We start from the raw sequence: 17487 nt of genomic DNA, 5'->3' as shown, positions 1-17487 counted from the left end.
CCGACCATTCAAAAAACAAGAAAATGACATTGGCTTATGATAAACCGACCCTTCAAAAAACAAGAAAATGACATTGGCCTATGATAAACCGACCCTTCAAACAAAAAAAAAAAAAAAAAATGACGACTTACGAATCATTGTAGGGTTTTGTCAAATAACAAAGAGTTACTTTATCAAACACCATACGATTAATGATTTTTTTTTTTTTTTTTTATATTGAAAAAAAAGTACTCTATAATAATTTTCCTACAATAGATTCGTAAAACAAGCAATAACATTCATCCATGAAATATGTTTAACAATGACTCAATTTAACCTTTAAAAATCTTTTGAAAATCACCCATATTTGTAAATCTCAGCCATAAAATAAATAGAAACTAGGCCACAATTCATACTAAAGATTCATTTTTCTCAATCTATTTCTAAAATCCAATCTAAGAAGTGATTGTCTTCAATTCAGCCAACCCCTATTCACAACTTCTCAAAATAAGGACATTTTTAACAAATATTGGAGGAAGGGAAAAACTTTATTAAAACTAATTTTACCCTAAAACTTATCCTTTGGAAACACAATTTAATCATGCAAAACTGCTCAAATAACCTCCATTATTTAACAAAGAATTAAAACAAAAATGATAGTTAATGAATAAATAAACAAAACCTGGCAGGTAGCAGGAAAATGAGTGGGGGTCACTCCACATAGGCAATGACAGCATCGACAAGCCGTTGGGTAGTGCAGTTTCCACCAAGATCCTTGGTCCTGCAATTGCCCTCCAAGATCACACGTTTCACAGCATTTTCAAGTCTATCAGCGAAAGAAGGAAACTGAAGGTGCCTCAGCATCATGGCCGATGACAGTAGCAATGCCACTGGGTTCGCCTTCTTCTCTTCCACAATTTTCTCATTCCCCACGTTCCCTGCTGAAGCTCCTTGTTCAAATATCGCATGCTCAAACCCCACGTTCCCTGTAGGTAATGTAACAATCAATCAGTTAAACCAAATATCAACGATCACACATTTCTAAACAAACTGCATGCTTCTTCATATCAACATTGGTTAGCCTCATTCCTCATTCAGGTACATACGTTATCGGGACATGCGGTGTGCCAGCGAGGATGCTGGTCCCCAAAGGGTGGATTGTGAGATCTCATGTCGGTTGGAGAGAACAAAATCTTACCCTTAATCAGGAGAAAGAAAGAGGCTTTAAAAAAAGTACTCCTCAACAAACCTGACCCTTTAGGGAAAGTAACCCTTTTCAGTACCCCTTCGAATCACACAAACACTAACTATACCCTTTCCTTATAAGGGCGTGAAAAGCTCTCCCCAGTAGACGCGTTTTAAAACTTTGAGGAAAAATCCAGAAAAAAAAGCCCAAGAGACAATATCGGCTACATAGCAAGACATTACCTTTGGGGCGTTTCTATTTACCTAATAAATTATTTGTTTTTTTTTTCCTTTCAATTGGTTTTAGTAGTGGGTATTTAAAATAGAAAGAAATAAATAAGTTGTTAAGTAGATAAAAATAGTTCAGGAACGGATGGAATGAATCGAAAACTTTGAAGCGAACCAAATTGAAATTGAGCTCGAAGCCCAGCAAATGCATGAACGTGAAATGACCGTGGTGCATAGTAATTATACCTCCTGGCATAAGACCAGTGCCTCCGGCAATACCAGCTGCAGTGTTTGCCACTAGATTGCCGTAAAGGTTGGGAGTCACCTGATTCAAAGAATTAAAAGGCATTGTTAACAAAAAGTAAACATAAAAAGGCCTTGGGTACGAAAAGAATGAACAAAATATAAGCATCAAGAAAATAAACAAACAATAGAGAGGAGAAAAAAACTAACTCAATCTGAGGGGGGGAAACCCCACAGAAGCTTTAAGCAAAACAAAGATGAATTGGAATTCATTCTTTCTACATCTATACGATTCATAGGATATTAAATCTAGATTAAATGGTCCTACTCGTTTCTATATGTTTTGTATTATTTACATTAATCTTTACTTACCACTAGGCCAATTCATGATAGTTACTCATACACCCATACATGACTTGATTATATTGATGAACACTACTTCTAGAAACGACACACTCCCCCAATCTATAATCCTTCACTCCTTTGCTTCACTACTCACTTCTTTCACTTTCCTTACACGTGACAACAAGCCTAACGTTTATGGGTAAGAAATCTAATCATAATTAAAGGAATTCTTGAATTACTTGGAAACAAGAAATATTTGTTAAGGCTATGATATCTCTTAATCTTTTTGAAATAGTTCCAATCTCTAGGTCACATTCAGAAGAACTAGTATATACCTCGAATATATTTACACACATTAAAAGCGCTTCTAGAAGAGCTGTAGAATACAGCTTGTCTGAAACTCTGGCGTTCATAACAACTAAAGACAAAAGAAAAAAGCACCCCGAATGGAACGAATATCAGCTCAGAAAGCTACATACCATTACATCAAATTGCTCAGGTTTTGAAACAAGCTGCATGCAACAGTTGTCGACAATAACCTCCTTGTATTCGATACTAGGATATTCGGTTGCCACTTCCCTGCAAGACTCCAAAAACAAACCATCTGAAAGTTTCATAATGTTGGCTTTGTGCACTGCCGTCACTTTCTTCCTGTTGTTCAGATAAGCATACTCAAACGCATATTTGGCAATGCGTTCCGAGGAGAACTTTGTGATCACCTACAGTAATTCAGGCCATATTTCAGGTTACTGCATTGTAATGAGGAACAGAGAAGAGTATGAACCAATGGGCAGAAGAGATTATATATCTGCATGTAAGCTGCTTGGATTATTGCAGTATAGAGGAATTTAGATTTCATATAGATTGAGTTATTGCATCAGCGACTCTAATATGACAACCATTCAGAAGTTCTGACTAAAATGTTATTGCAGTATAGAGGAATTTAGATTTCATATAGATTGAGTTATTGCATCAGCGACTCTAATATGACAACCATTCAGAAGTTCTGACTAAAATGTTATTGATATGTCCAATTGATCTCATCCTACAAATAGCCTAACATTGATTGAAACTAATCAAACAAAAAATTAATGCTAGCTTTTCCTACAAATAAGCGAAGAACATAAATGTTCGTTTCATAGCTTTGCTCATTTAGTTCATCCCAAGAGCGATGTGTATAAGTCCATAATGTTTAAAATGAAACAGAGATAACTCTAATCAATCAGAGAATCAGAAACAGAGCCATAAAACACAAAATTAGGAACTATGTCACAAATCAGCTATACCACTCCAAACAGGATATTGATAAGAAAAAGAAAAAAAAATCAGACGATCACTAGAAATTTACAATTACCTTGAGGCTCTCAACGACGCCAGGAAGGACCTCATGCTCGAGGCCAGAGTACTCACCCTCCGTATTCTCCCTAATGACGACGATATCAACATTCTCATGTCGCGTGGGCAATCCAGGGAAATTGAAACAATTAACAAGCGAGGCATACAAGTCGAGCTCCTTCCTGAGTTGCACATTGAGTGAACTAACACCGCCGCCCATCGGAGTCATCAGTCCGCCTTTCAAACACACTTTATTCTTCAAAATAGACTCCATTACCTCTCGAGGAACCTCCTTCATATCGCCATGGACTTCGTAACGCTCAAAGTATACAGGAGCGTGCATCGCCTCCATCACTTGCTCGACCGCATTAGTCACCAGAGGACCGATTCCGTCTCCAGGAATGAGCGTGACCGGCCGCAGGTCTCCCTCACCCGGCCTGGGCATGTAGGTGACGGATCGGGAGTCAAAAAAGAGATTGAAAGGGGAGAGACGAGAACGACTCCGGGAGGGAGAGATGAGGCCACGAATGATCGGAAAGGCGCGACGGCCGGCCATAGGGAGATGAAAATGGAGAAAAGGAGAGGGAGATTCGTTACAGATAGAGAGAGAAAGAGAGGGTTATGCGTTGAGGAAGAAGGTGGAGAGAAATGGAGTTTGCAGAAGAGCAGCAATGGAAGAAGAAGAAGAAGAAGAAGAGTGATGACTATATATATAGGTAACGATTTTCGGGGATTCTATTTTTAGGAGAATAGACTCAAAATTTTAAAATATTGAAATTTAATCCTTTTATAAGTTTTCAATCTAATTATCATTAAAAAAAAATTATAAAACATATTTACAGAATAAAATTAATAAAATTTAGAAAAATTCCATTGGAGTTTAGATTAAACTTTATTTTATTTGAAATTAATGAATATATAATTTTTTTAATACTATTTTATGCCAAAATTAGTGGAATTGGTATATTTAATGAAATTAAAAGTTTAGTAATTGATTTTTCTTTTTAATATTAAAGTTCATTTTCTACCAAATATTTCTAAAAAGTAAGTTTTAATTAAGTCCTCTATTTATTATATTAGTTTAGAAATGATTTTAAATAATATAATCATATAATAATATCCATTACTAATAGATATTGTTGGATTTTTACTGGAGCAGAAGGAAATCGAAGAATTTCTCGGGAATCCTACCTTTTTCAGTATCGAGCGCTCTTGCGCCGAAGATGAACGGGGCTAAGCGATCTGCCGAAGCTGTGGGATGTAAAAATGCATCGGTAGGGGAGCGTTCCGCCTTAGAGGGAAGCACCCGCGCGAGCAGTGGTGGACGAAGCGGAAGCGAGAATGTCGACTTGAGTAACGCAAACATTGGTGAGAATCCAATGCCCCGAAAACCTAAGGGTTCCTCCGCAAGGTTCGTCCACAGAGGGTGAGTCAGGGCCTAAGATTAGGTCGAAAGGCGTAGTCGATGGACAATAGGTGAATATTCCTGTACTACCCATTTGGTCAGTAATATCTATCTTGTGTCAATTTAGTTACGTTCATGATCTTTTTTAAAAATCTTTTTTAAATTGAAATAAATATCATAATAGAAGGGTCACGAGCTCTCCCCTGGAACAATTATGTCAATCTATATTTATTCTAAACAAGGAAAAAAAAATTAATTTTTACGCCTAAACTTGTAAATTTGTATCAAATTTCTCTGAAAAAATTTACCCCTAAAGAAATGAAGCCACTAAAAAATTAAACTTCGAAACACAAGAACATGGAGGAAAGCTGGGCTGGTTATAATCTTTGTAGATATAATCATTTAACGATGAACTTTAGGCGTCAAGCTTCGACAAAAGAATGTTTGGCAAGTGAATTCCCAAATGCATAAAGCTTCCAAAGAATACAAAAAGTTCTTGAAGTGGATAAACTAACAACAACATCTACAAAAAGGCATTCGTCCCGGATTATCGGAGGTCGAGGCTAATCGAAAGTCTGATTTCAAGAACACGAATCAGCCTCGAAAACGACTGAGGGGGGCAGATACTATAATCCGAAATGTTCTTATCCAGAATTGCTTCAGATATGCACCAATTTCTTTAATGAACTAGCTAATCTAAGGCACTGCAATGAACAAATAAATTCAACAGAAGGGAGTTGAGTTAACGACCTGGAGGAGGAGGAGGAGCAGTAGCAGCAGTAACATTGCCAAGTCCCATCTTCTGCCCCAACAACGAAAGCTGCTCGACGAACTCGACTCCAGTGAGGATTTCAGTGCTACCATATATGATATGTTTGACGGGCTGCTGATTTGTTGCCAGCTCTTGCAAGCTCCCGTACTCGACGTAGTTACCCCCTCCAATCATGAACACAATAGCTTCTTTGAATGGTCCTTTCAAATGGCTGCTACTCGTTCCGGAACTCGACTTCGGCGCACGTGGATCGAACGTAAGAAAAGTATCGATTTCGGGATTCGGTTTTCCTTCCATCAACCCCTCTACCGTCCGAGTCAGTGCAAGCTGCCTATCACTAGACAAAAGATTTTTAACACCAGCAGTCATTGCACTAATCGACTGTCCATAGAGTTTCTCAGCCCAATCCACAATGTTGCTTCTGCTAGCTGAATTTGCTGATGTGAATGCAACATTCAACGACTTGATCTTCTTAACATACTGAAATGCACTAATATCAACTTCCGATTCCCTCAGGGCAGCTTCCACAGCTTCCACTTCAGATTGGTTTATACTTTCAGAAGAGATAAGATATATAACAGCAAATCGGAGCTTATCCGTCTTCGTACCCTTCCCTTTGAGTGCACTCAAGAGCTCGTTCCGATCGATACCTCCTCGGGACATCATATCGTTCTCCTTCTTAGCATATGAATCAAGAGACCTCTCCTTGATCTCACCCAACAATACAGTAGCAATGTTTGTATGCTTATCAATAATTTGCTTCCTTTCAGTCAATTCTGGCAATGAGTTTACAGCATTCATCAAATGCTTTGTGTTCCCAATCAAATCTGTTCCATTAAACTCAGCTCCATCAGTCCCACCAGTTCTTCTATTCACCTCATCAACATCTTTCTTATACTTATTCAACTGAGTTTCAATCTCCACTGCAACTTCTGGAAATTCTAAAGACCCATTGGCTACCCAAAATGGGTCTGAACTATCTAATTCATATGATTTCATCCCACCCTTTTCACCCTGCACACTCAGTCTATTCAGCTTCAATCCTAGAACATCATGAACTAAAGGTCTGTACCTAAAATCATGCTGTATTCCTACAGATAACTCAAAATTTCGATCAAACAGACACAAAATCGGACGCTGGAAGGAGCTAGCAAAGCCCCCACCTTCTGTAAACAAGTTGTTCTTCGACAACAAATGATCTCTCAACCTCTGATCCAATGCCGAGGCAACCATTTCCGCCGGCCCTCCTCGTTGGCATCGAATAACAGGCACAACAGCAAGCGTAGCCAAAACACTGAACAATCCACTCACGATTCTCTCTATAATCTCCTCAATTTCACGATCTCCAGCAGAGGGATCGTTCAATTGGACATATATATTCTTCTGTGCTAACGAAAACAAATTATCTTCCAATGTAATGAACTCCAAATACTGGTCGTGCACCTTCGAGATTCGTTGTATCGAATCCGAATTCAGCGTACCAGATGCGAGATCCTCAAGAAGAGGACGAGGAATAGAAGAAGAGAAGTTCAAGTAAAAATTATCATAGAGGAAGCGAGAAGCATCAGCAACAATTCTATCTATGTTGTTCTTACTCGGTTGGACGAAATAGACTGCGGGAACATCGTGAACAGGTTTTCTATCCTTGTCGATGAGAAAATAAAGCGTAATCCCATGTTTTCGAAGGTCTTTAACATGAATCAAAGGGGACAATACATTCTGGCAAAATCTATCGAAGATCAACATCTTGTAAACCTCTTCTTCGTTCCAGGTCGATGTTGAGTTCACCGGCTGGTTTAAATTCAACATTCGAATGATACATTCTGCAAATCGCAAGAAGTTTAAATCAAATCAACAAACAAATCTCACTTTCAGAACATCAATGTAGCACCAAATTTCGTTTTAATCACTCCTCAAAACTGGGATCTAGAGAGAGAGAGAGAGAGAGAGAGAGAGAGAGAAATACCTGTTTGCTTCTGGCGAAGGTTTAAAGCCATGGCGATTCTTAGCCCAGTAAACTTCAGTCCCCTTAGTATCCAGAAGGAATCGAACACGACACGCTTCGAATTTGCGGGAATCGTCCCTTCAATTCGTCGAAATGAAAATTATCTGAATGTGACGGTGGGTTGAGGAAGGAGATGTATGCTTCTCTACGGGCGGCTCTTCTTTACTGTATTGAAAAACACCCAATCAACTCATGCCACGTCATTACCGTTGACAGTCTGACCAAAGTAAATTTCCACCTAATCAAACAAAAACGAACAAATAATAAAAATGAGGGAAATTCACATTCATTTTAGAAACGATGGAACCAAAGAAAGTCGCGATAATCGGCGCCGGAATAAGCGGATTAGCGGCCTGCAAATTCACTCCCATTGTCTTCGAGGCCAGAGGCGCCCTTGGCGGCGTTTGGACCGAGGAGACGACGGCTCTGCAGACGTCCAAAGAGTTGTTTCAGTTCTCCGATTTCCCCTGGCCAAAATCGGTGACTGAAGAATTTCCGAGATAAAATCGAGTTCTCGATTACCTCAGATCTTACGCCGACCATTTCAAATGGTTGAAGCACATCAGATTCAACGATAGAGTCCTTAGTATGGACTATAAAGGCTGCTCCGACGAAGAGATTGAAGGTTGGACTCTTTGGGGCGGCGCCGGCGACGCCTTCGCTGAACGGCGTAAATGGAGGCTCAACGTTGTTGATGCGCGGACTAATGTTCCGCTCGAGGTGAGGTTACGTTGTCTCGTACGATTTAGAAGAAAATTAATTTATAAGAGAGAACCATAATTAAAAAAAAATAATAATTAATAAAAGATAAAAAATACTTTTACCTAGTATTTATTTTAAAAATATGATTAAACTTTTAATATTATTTTAAAAATAATTTAACATTAAAATTTTTTATTTAAAAAAATAATGGTTTGCTTTCTTAGATGAACGTAACTTTTAATATTATTTTAAAAATAACTTTTTAACATTAAAATTTTTTATTTAAAAAAATAATGGTTTACTATGTTAGATCAACACGATTTTCATTAAACTTTTAATATTATTTTAAAATTTTTTATTTAAAAAAATAATGGTTTGTTTTGTTAGATAACACGACTATTATTTTAAAAATAATTCTTTAACATTAAAATTTTTTATTTAAAAAAACGACTCTTATTAAACTTTTAATATTATTTTAAAAATAACTTTTAATATTAAAATTTTTTATTTTAAAAAATATTGGTTTGCTTTGTTAGATGAACACGACTCTACACAATGGTATGATATTGTCCACTTTTAGCAATAATATGATATTGTCTACTTTGAGCATAAAGTCTCATGACTTTGCTTTCGGCTTCACCAAAAGACTTCATCCAAATGGAGAGTATATTCTTTGATTATAAACCCATGGCCATTTCCTAAGTTAACCGATGTGATACAGTTTCATCCAACACCTCCCCTCGAACAGAGTATGCCTCCTCTTAATCGAGGCTCGACTCATTTGGAGTCTTCTTTAGTCACTTTTTGACTATGCCTTCAAGGCTCACAATACTTTGTTTGACATTTGAGGATTTGCCAATCTATTGGCATGGTTAAGTTTAGGGCATGACTTTGATACCATGTTAGATGAACACAACTCTCCACAATGGTACGATACCGTCCACTTTTAGCATAAAATGTCATGGCTTTGTTTTGGGCTTTCCCAAAAGGCCTCATCTACAGTGTATTCTTTGATTATAAACCCATGACTATTCCCTAAATTAACGGGACACTTTCATCCCACCAGTTTCAATTAAATAATCACCAAAAATTGTAATAAAAAAAAAAAAAATAAATCAGAGCTGAGGAGTAAGATAGTACACGTGGAACATATCATAATCCAATTCGGAGATCGACGTGGCAAGCTTCAGATCCTTTAGTCTTTGTTTTTTTCATCCTTCCTTCTCTATTGACAAACACTGCACAGAACCCAAAATATTCAACAATGGCTCTGTGGCTGCCCACACAGCTGGCGAAACCTGGCGAGTTCCACTGGCGCCACCGTGACGCCTTCTCTTTCCGCCGTGCAATTGCTGCCACCGACGCTCTCTTCTCTACGTTTCCTTCCTCCGCCTCTCCCTGCGCTTCATCTTCGTCCGGTTAGTGCTCAGCTTCTTCTTCTCCATTGCTCAACAACTATTTGATTGCTTCTTAGACTGGACAGGATTTGTGATTCCGATTGTTATTATGTGTGTTTTGTGATGGTTTTCTGTTAGGGAGATCTTGTTTGCTACCGGTAGTTAGATGTACGGCTCAGCAGACTGGACCTGTGAATCTGGCGCCGGGGACACCGGTTAGGCCGACTAGCATACTGGTGGTTGGTGCCACTGGAACCCTTGGTAGGCAGATTGTGAGACGCGCGTTGGACGAAGGCTACGAAGTTCGGTGTCTTGTTAGGCCTCGACCGGCTCCTGCTGATTTTCTTCGCGATTGGGGTGCCATAGTCGTCAATGTGTGTCACATTCTAGATATTCATGTTTATATTCTTCGCTTCTGTTTAATTCCTTGCATGGATTATGATTCGTTAGATAATTTTTCAATTGTGTGTCAATGCATTTGTGTTTAGTGCTGATTACTGAGGCTGGAACAATTTTGAACTTATGGCAGGCAGATTTAAGTAAACCAGAAACTATTCCTGCAACATTGGTCGGGATTCATACTATCATAGATTGTGCTACAGGACGGCCGGAAGAGCCGATTAAGACGGTGATTTTTATATTGAGCTGAATATTTTGATTATTACTTTTTGTTGTAACTTGCCATTTTCTGAATGTGCGAATAGCCCTAACGCAGTTTCCTTTTTCAATTTTTGATAGTTACATTCTGTTACAATGTATTGTATAGACTAGACTTTGCAAGCCATTGAAACAAAATTGAGCGGTCAATTGTTTTGCTGTTTAAAATTTTGGAAGTTTATAGTTCTATTTGTTGGATGATGAAAGTCCCACCTCGGCTAATTTAGGAAATGTTCATGGGTTTATTATAATTAAAGAATAGTCTCTCCATTGGTGTGAGGCCTTTTGGAGAAGTACAAAACAAAGCCATGAGAGCTTATGCTCAAAGTGGACAATATTATACCAATGTGGAGAGTCATGCCAATAGATTGGTAAATCCTCAAATGTGACTCCTCGAAGGCATAGTAAAAAATGACTAAGACTCCAAAGGAGTCGAGTCTTGATTAAGGGGAGGCGTACTTTGTAATTCTATTATGTCATTATATTTGACTTCCGTGTTTTTTCCTATGTTGGAATCATTTTGGTCCAGTAGTTCACAGCCCTTAATTACGCGACAATGATTATTACAGAACTTGTTATACGAAATTGCTAGACATCAGTGGCTTGAAGAATTGAGATCCTTTAGAACAGCCTCCTACTAGGACCATCTCTAACAATTCCCCATCGTGGCTGCCTTGAAATCATAGTATAGCTTATTATCATTTAACAGTCAGCTTGAGAATCTAATATTTTTTATGGCAATGATTAAAGTTAAATTTTATGATGATTGCATGCATCAGCTCATATGCCATATGATTAACCAATAACTAAATGTGGCACTCTGAGATTTGAAGTTCAACAAGAGTTCTTTTCAGGGCTTTTTGGTGATCTATGTCTTACCTGAGTTGTCTTCTATTTAGGTAGATTGGGAAGGAAAAGTTGCTCTGATACAATGTGCTAAGGCTATGGGAATCCAGAAATATATTTTCTTCTCCATCCATAACTGTGACAAGCATCCTGAAGTTCCACTTATGGAGATCAAATATTGCACTGAGAAGTTTCTCAAGGACGCCGGCCTAAATCACATCGTCATTCGGTTATGTGGTTTCATGCAAGTAATTATCACCTTAATTGAAGCTCCAAGTTTTCTCCTTTTGGTTGCAGTTAGTCTTTTGAACTGTTTTGTCAGATTTATCCCACCCTCTCGGAGGACCTTTTTATATCAGAATCATTCATGTAGTCTGTTCATGAAACTTACAAAACAAGTAAAAGAAGCCAACAAATAAATTGAGATTAATCATTCTGGAAGTATAGTACTTATTATGGTATCTGTTCTTCAAGATGGTTCACTTTTTGATGTGCACGAACAGATGAATACTTTGTTGCCTCAAATAAAGGTATACTGAATATCAATTGCTCTTTTATCTTCCTTGGATGTCTATCCTTTTAATTGGCGTTCTAATTTGAGTTCTGGGTTTTATTTATTTCTTTTCACATAGCTTTCATTTGATCCTTGAGTGTGATTACTGAGAAGAAATTCTTGCTTGTTCAGGGTCTCATTGGGCAGTACGCAGTACCTATTTTAGAAGAGAAATCTGTTTGGGGAACAGATGCTCCGACTAGAATTGCCTACATGGACACCCAGGTTTGTTTAACCATATTGCTTTTGATTGTTTCCCATGTAGCCATTATAAATGAAAAGTTCTAATATCTAATGTGTACTTTTATTAATTAGGATATAGCCAGGTTGACATTTATTGCATTGCGTAATGAGAATATAAATGGGAAACTTCTTACGTTTGCTGGCCCTCGAGCGTGGACAACTCAAGAGGTAAGCAGTCGAGCCTTGGTTTCTTTAAGATTGACCATTTCTTTAATCTACTCATTAAACCTACCCAAAATAGGGATTTTAGTTTCATCTATCAGATTGCTCGAATTTGAAAGGAAAAAGTACTTGTGAGTTGAGCTATGTCATCTGGACCCATATGACCTCTTTTTTACTACCTTTTTTTTGCCCACCAACATTGAAATCAAGCAAAAACTTAAGTCTGGATCTTGTAGGAATGGCTGAAAATAGATATTAGATATTTTAGTTGGAACCTGTTGCTATGAAGATAATTTCTTTCCTATATCTTGTGGTTTTTAAGGTAAATATGATCTAGTATTTCCAATCTCAATATACTGATACGTTATTTTCATTAAATATTTGTTGCTCTATTAGCGTTACATTCATCAGCGAGACTATTGTGTAATGTTGCCCCCAGAACAAAATGGCATGTGTTTTCTTAAGCTTCATTTTGTTTCCAGGTGATAACATTATGTGAAAGGCTTGCTGGACAAGATGCAAATGTTACTACTGTCCCAGTTTCAGTGTTGAGATTCACTCGTCAACTGACGAGGTTTTTTGAGTGGACAAATGATGTTGCTGATAGATTAGCATTTTCAGAGGTAAGCCTTTGTATATATTCTAAAGTGCATCTCTTGAAGGCTGATTTTTCCCCTTCTCCAAAACACAAGGCAGTCTAGTCATTGATATTTGATAAGCTACAATGTTTTCCATTTTTCTTTTTTCTTTCTTTTTTTTGGTATAGCTACAGCTGACTTAAAAGGATCCCCTTTCATTGATATAATCTTATTACAAAAATTAGGTTAAGTTACAAATTTTGGTTATAAAATTTCAAGTTTTTGTATAATAGGTCTTTGAACTTTAAAAGGTTTTGAATAGATTTTTGAATTTTTTATTTTGTCTAACATGTCCACTGGTGTCTAATGAATCCCAAAACTTCTAATTTAGTGTTTCATAGATCTTTAACTTTGAATTTTTTTATTTGTATATACTTTTTAAAGACAAGGGATCTAGATTCAAATCTGAAAGTTGAGGGGCTGAATGTGTAATTTAATAAAAAACTTAGCACTTTCTTGCACGCAATTTCTTTTTGGGATGTGAACAGAATTCTTTCTCGTCTTTCTGCTATGTAGAGATTTTGAAATAGTTTTTTATATGGAAGAAAAGAAAAATCCGAATCTGCTGGTGCCTAAATAGTTTAACTTGTCGGGATGGAACAGAAATTTATGAAATTCCATACGATGATTAATCTAACTTCAAAAGCCTATGAAGTTGCTTGGCATACATGGATCTTTTTCCATGAAGCTGCATAACAGTATACTTGTAAGGGAATACTATTAATAAAAAGGGAAAAGGAAGAAATGTTTTATCATTGAAGAAGATCAAATGATGAGAGCGTGCCCGCGTTTCAAGAAGTGGTGTTCAGATACTTTTATTATTTACGATTTATTCTTTTATCTAATCTCTTATTGGTGATACCTTCATTTAAAGAGGCCAACATCTCTTATTGGCGCATTTGTAGGTTCTTACGAGCGACACTGTTTTCTCTGTTCCAATGGCAGAGACATACAATCTCCTTGGTGTAGATGCAAAAGATATAATAACCTTAGAGAAATACCTGCAGGATTACTTCACAAACATTTTGAAGAAATTGAAGGATCTCAAAGCACAATCAAAGCAATCTGACTTTTTTATATGAAGTCAGTATGTTTTGCAATGTAAATGAAGCTTTGTATGTATTTTAACACTTGACACATCGTAACTTCTTGTGCAAGGTATGCCATTCATTTTTTCCTTATCTCTTCCCCTAACCCCATGTCCACCTATGTTCTGTCTAGATTATCATGTTCGATTGCAGCCCGTGTAAATTTAATTGGTCGATTGCTGATTCATCGTGCTTTAGTATATATTTTTGTAGAAGTTGAAGTAAACCTCCCGCACCATAAATGTGAGAAAATGCATGTTGTACAACTTGAACTTTTGTTCATAAATTTATGAACATCATTAACTTGTACATCTTAACGACAGTTAGAATGCTAGATTTTCCTGGAAAATCTATTGAGAGATCATTGAACAGATATTGTCCGAGACAGGTTTAGGATGGGAGGAGGAGACCAGGTTCCTTTAATAATTATACCGAACCGAAGAAGAGAAGGCAAATAAGTTTGTTTCCTTTTCAAAATTAAAAGAAAGAAGTGATGAGATGAAAAGGGAAGAACAGTTTGTCGAAGGACAGTCTTTCTCATTATTACTTATCTGTTTCCGGTGGAACAGATTGTCTGATTCCTTCAAAGTACTTCAAAGAAATTTCCTTGGCAATGCTGATGACAGAAAGAGGTACTTTACGCAATCCATTAGGCCTGTTGTCGTCGAGTCTACCCATTATTTCACAATGGTAATATTTAGCTAATACAGGTTGCCTGGAATCTCCTGCACACAACTTGTCAGCAATACTAAAGAGGCTACAACTTAAATGCGGCAATAAAGTAAGGTATGTCCTCCAATTTATCTCTATCATACTTGTAATCTGTAGATAATTTATTTTCAGCTGGTACTTTTTTTTTTTTCCGAAGGAATGGATCTGTCCTCTTTGGGCTTGGGCTTCCCCTCAACGTTTTTTAAATTCGTCTGCTAGGGAGAGATTTTCATACCTTTATAAAGAGTGTTTTGTTCTCCTCCTCAACCGATGTAGGATCTCACAATCCACCCCCCTTCGGGGTCTAGCGTCCTCGATGACAATCATTCCTTTCTCCAATCGATGTGGGACCTTCCAATCCACCCCCTTTTGGGGCCAGCGTCTTTGCTGGCACACCGAATCGTGTCCACCCCCTTCATGATTTAGCCTTCTCGCTGGTACATCACCTAGTATCTTGCTCTGATACCATTTGTAACAGCTCAAGCCCACCACTAGCAAATATTGTCCTCTTTAGACTTTCCCTCAAGGTTTTTAAAACGCGTCTGCTAAGGAGAGGTTTTCACTCTTATAAAAAATTATTCGTTCTCCTCACCAACCGATGTAAATTCAAATTCAATTTTGTATAAATAAAAGTTCTAACCGTTTAAATTGTTAATTCAAATTCATGATGATTTTAGTAACCTGGGGCTTTTGATAAAAGCTGAAGAGTAGCTTTTTATCATTGCAGTTTTTTGTTTCCTTGCACAAGTAAATCTCGAGTCATACTGAAAGTGATGGAAAGTTGAACCTGTTAAGGAACTTAGATATTGAAAAGCTATCTTACTCGAAGAGAAAAAGGATGAGAAAGAGAAGAGGAGATTCACTAATTGGTCTGTGAGTGTGATAAAGGGGACCACTTTTAGATCAGGTTTTAAGCTTTAGCATAGAAGACAATAGAACTTTGTGAGGAGATGAGGAGGCTGACCGTGTCATGTCCAAGCAACCTACAGATAAGCTATTAGAGAGGAATTTGTCTCGGCAGTATAGCAAAACCAGCAGCCATTATTTCGTTAAGAAGCCTGATCAATATCAACATAGCCATGAGGTGATATATCAGTACAGTAAGTAGCACTATGGCTACGAAACACTTTTAAATTATGCAAAACAGGCTTGAGAGCTTTCTAATGGCACTCTGGAGGATCATGCACAATTTAACTGTCTTTGTTGATATCAAAGCCCTAACCGTGTGAAATTATTATAGTTGCATGGCTTCCACAATCTAAATATGACAAGAGTTTGGCATCAAAAAAGGAGTCGAGGTTATGAGCAATAAAGGTCACTGGACATAGGAGTAGAAATTGAGCATGCATTTTCTATGTTATTTTCTTCAAGAAGTCAAAAAGTGTAATACTTTTGAGGTGGAAGTTGATCATCTTGAGGGCACTAATGCCGAAAAAGTATTTTAGAGTCAAGTGGCCGTGAATTTAGTGAACATAGATTGGTCTGTCCTTGAACTTTGGAACCAAGATGCAGTAGAAATGTCTTGATCTTGTCAAACCAGGAAGCCCATCGGGTGCCTTGTTTAACTGATCAGTTTTTGACCCATCTTTATGAACATAAAATCCTTGAGATTTCTCCATGAGAACTCTCTCGTAGATCACCATCTCAGGGTTCAGACTTCCCCAATTCACTCATAATGTCAGAGCTTCCATTACCCAAATTTTTAGGTTGAAATGGAATATTACCCAGATCTTGAAAGTAAGGTTGAATAACATTTTGCTATCATTAGCAACATATGATAGTACAATAGAGACCCTCGTTAGTTTACAACTCTCAATCTCGCGCTCGTGCTTCTTCAATTTTGTTCCACATTATTGCTTAAAATCGCGAATTTGCTCTCAATCTTGCTTAATCTCTTGTTTAAGTGGAGAGAAGCAGAGAGGGCGCAGAGAAAAGGGGAGGGAGGGAGAAAGAGGAGGGAGACGAGAAAGAAGAGAGAGGGAGAGAATTTGTTTGGTTTTAATGTGTCAGGGTCGTATTTCTTCAACTGTGTGACGTCGTAATCTTGACACGTTCAAAACAAGGTTTAAAAGGGAACTCAAGCCTCATCCACATTTTTTCTCTGGTTTTGCAGCTTTGTCAGACCTTAGGTGAGATTTGTCTTCGTCCATCGAGCATCACTTGTGTACTTTCAAGCTTGTTCTGCCACACACGCTGCATACACGTGCATGTTCACTTGTTTGTGACAATGAGGTCGCAAGCATGTTTGCGACCATAATTTTAAAAACCGGGTAATATTTCATTTGAACCCAAAATTTAGGTTGGGTAAAGGGAAATAGGCAATGACAAAAAAGTGTATTATTCTTGGAAGACTCTTGGATAGGTGAAGCTTCTTTTCGTGAAATCTATGCCTTGGCCAATAGCAAAAGTCGACCCATCAGTCAGATTTGGAAGTCTAGCTCGATGGCCACCATTTCTGAACCCTAAACCCTGATTAACTCGACCATAGTGTCCTTCCTAGCATTATCATTATCCGTCTCCAGGCTTGAGGCCAGGCTTCCTATACATGAACTTTATTATCCTTCTCCTTGGATTTTTTGGTTGGGAGGAGGTGTATTTTTCAGCAGCATATTGTTTTTTGTTTCTTTTCTTTTCTTTTTTAGACTGTCAAGGTGAACCTTGTCCACATCTTTTTGTCACTACGTCTTTTCTGACCGCCATGTGCTAATGGGAAGGCCCTTCCCCTTCTTCTTTTTTTTTTTTTTTTTTTTTTTTCATTCTTTCAAATGATTATTTAATTTTAGTTAAATTGTCTGTTTAATTTCAATAACTTTTAGGTTTGTGTCGTTACTAAACTTTTAAAAGTGTTTAATAAGTTCTCGAACTTTCAATTTTGCATCTAATAGACTCTTGATCTATTAAATATTTTTTTTAATTCACAAATATATTAGACATAAATTGAAAGTTTAATATATTACTTTGTACCCAATTTAATTTTATGTCTAGATTTGTTA

At 37.5% G+C, this 17487-nt stretch overlaps 3 protein-coding genes across 5 annotated transcripts; 1 reads left to right on the top strand and 2 right to left on the bottom strand.

Annotated features, from left to right (window-relative positions):
- Window positions 1-244: 244 nt before the first annotated feature.
- Window positions 245-3975, bottom strand: LOC111777810 (isocitrate dehydrogenase [NAD] regulatory subunit 1, mitochondrial-like). Its single transcript, XM_023657530.2, has 4 exons — window positions 3335-3975; window positions 2460-2699; window positions 1639-1717; window positions 245-965 (listed from the first exon to the last, which is right to left on the bottom strand). The coding sequence occupies exons 1-4, from the start codon at window positions 3869-3871 to the stop codon at window positions 691-693; spliced, it is 1131 nt and encodes a 376-aa protein (XP_023513298.1). The 5' UTR covers window positions 3872-3975; the 3' UTR covers window positions 245-690.
- A 1188-nt stretch (window positions 3976-5163) lies between these two features.
- On the bottom strand, window positions 5164-8226 carry LOC111777774 (SEC1 family transport protein SLY1). Of its 3 annotated transcripts, none has more exons than XM_023657489.2 (3): window positions 7782-8226; window positions 7459-7662; window positions 5164-7315 (listed from the first exon to the last, which is right to left on the bottom strand). In XM_023657489.2, the coding sequence occupies exons 2-3, from the start codon at window positions 7487-7489 to the stop codon at window positions 5463-5465; spliced, it is 1884 nt and encodes a 627-aa protein (XP_023513257.2). In that variant the 5' UTR covers window positions 7490-7662; window positions 7782-8226; the 3' UTR covers window positions 5164-5462. The 3 variants fall into 3 exon arrangements, with proteins under 3 accessions (XP_023513257.2, XP_023513256.2, XP_023513254.2); XM_023657488.2 differs by having other exon boundaries at window positions 7459-7923; window positions 8020-8226; XM_023657486.2 differs by having other exon boundaries at window positions 7459-8226.
- A 1197-nt stretch (window positions 8227-9423) lies between these two features.
- LOC111777863 (protein HIGH CHLOROPHYLL FLUORESCENCE PHENOTYPE 244, chloroplastic) lies at window positions 9424-13876 on the top strand. The gene is made up of 8 exons (XM_023657593.2): window positions 9424-9617; window positions 9735-9970; window positions 10126-10224; window positions 11153-11347; window positions 11785-11877; window positions 11968-12063; window positions 12540-12680; window positions 13601-13876. The coding sequence occupies exons 1-8, from the start codon at window positions 9464-9466 to the stop codon at window positions 13775-13777; spliced, it is 1191 nt and encodes a 396-aa protein (XP_023513361.2). The 5' UTR covers window positions 9424-9463; the 3' UTR covers window positions 13778-13876.
- The last annotated feature ends 3611 nt before the right edge of the window (window positions 13877-17487 follow it).

The sequence above is a fragment of the Cucurbita pepo genome, chromosome 16, assembly GCF_057944985.1.
Source record: "Cucurbita pepo subsp. pepo isolate OVF chromosome 16, ASM5794498v1, whole genome shotgun sequence".
Classification (NCBI taxonomy): Eukaryota; Viridiplantae; Streptophyta; class Magnoliopsida; order Cucurbitales; family Cucurbitaceae; genus Cucurbita; species Cucurbita pepo.
This window is presented reverse-complemented; position numbering and strand designations above follow the sequence as displayed.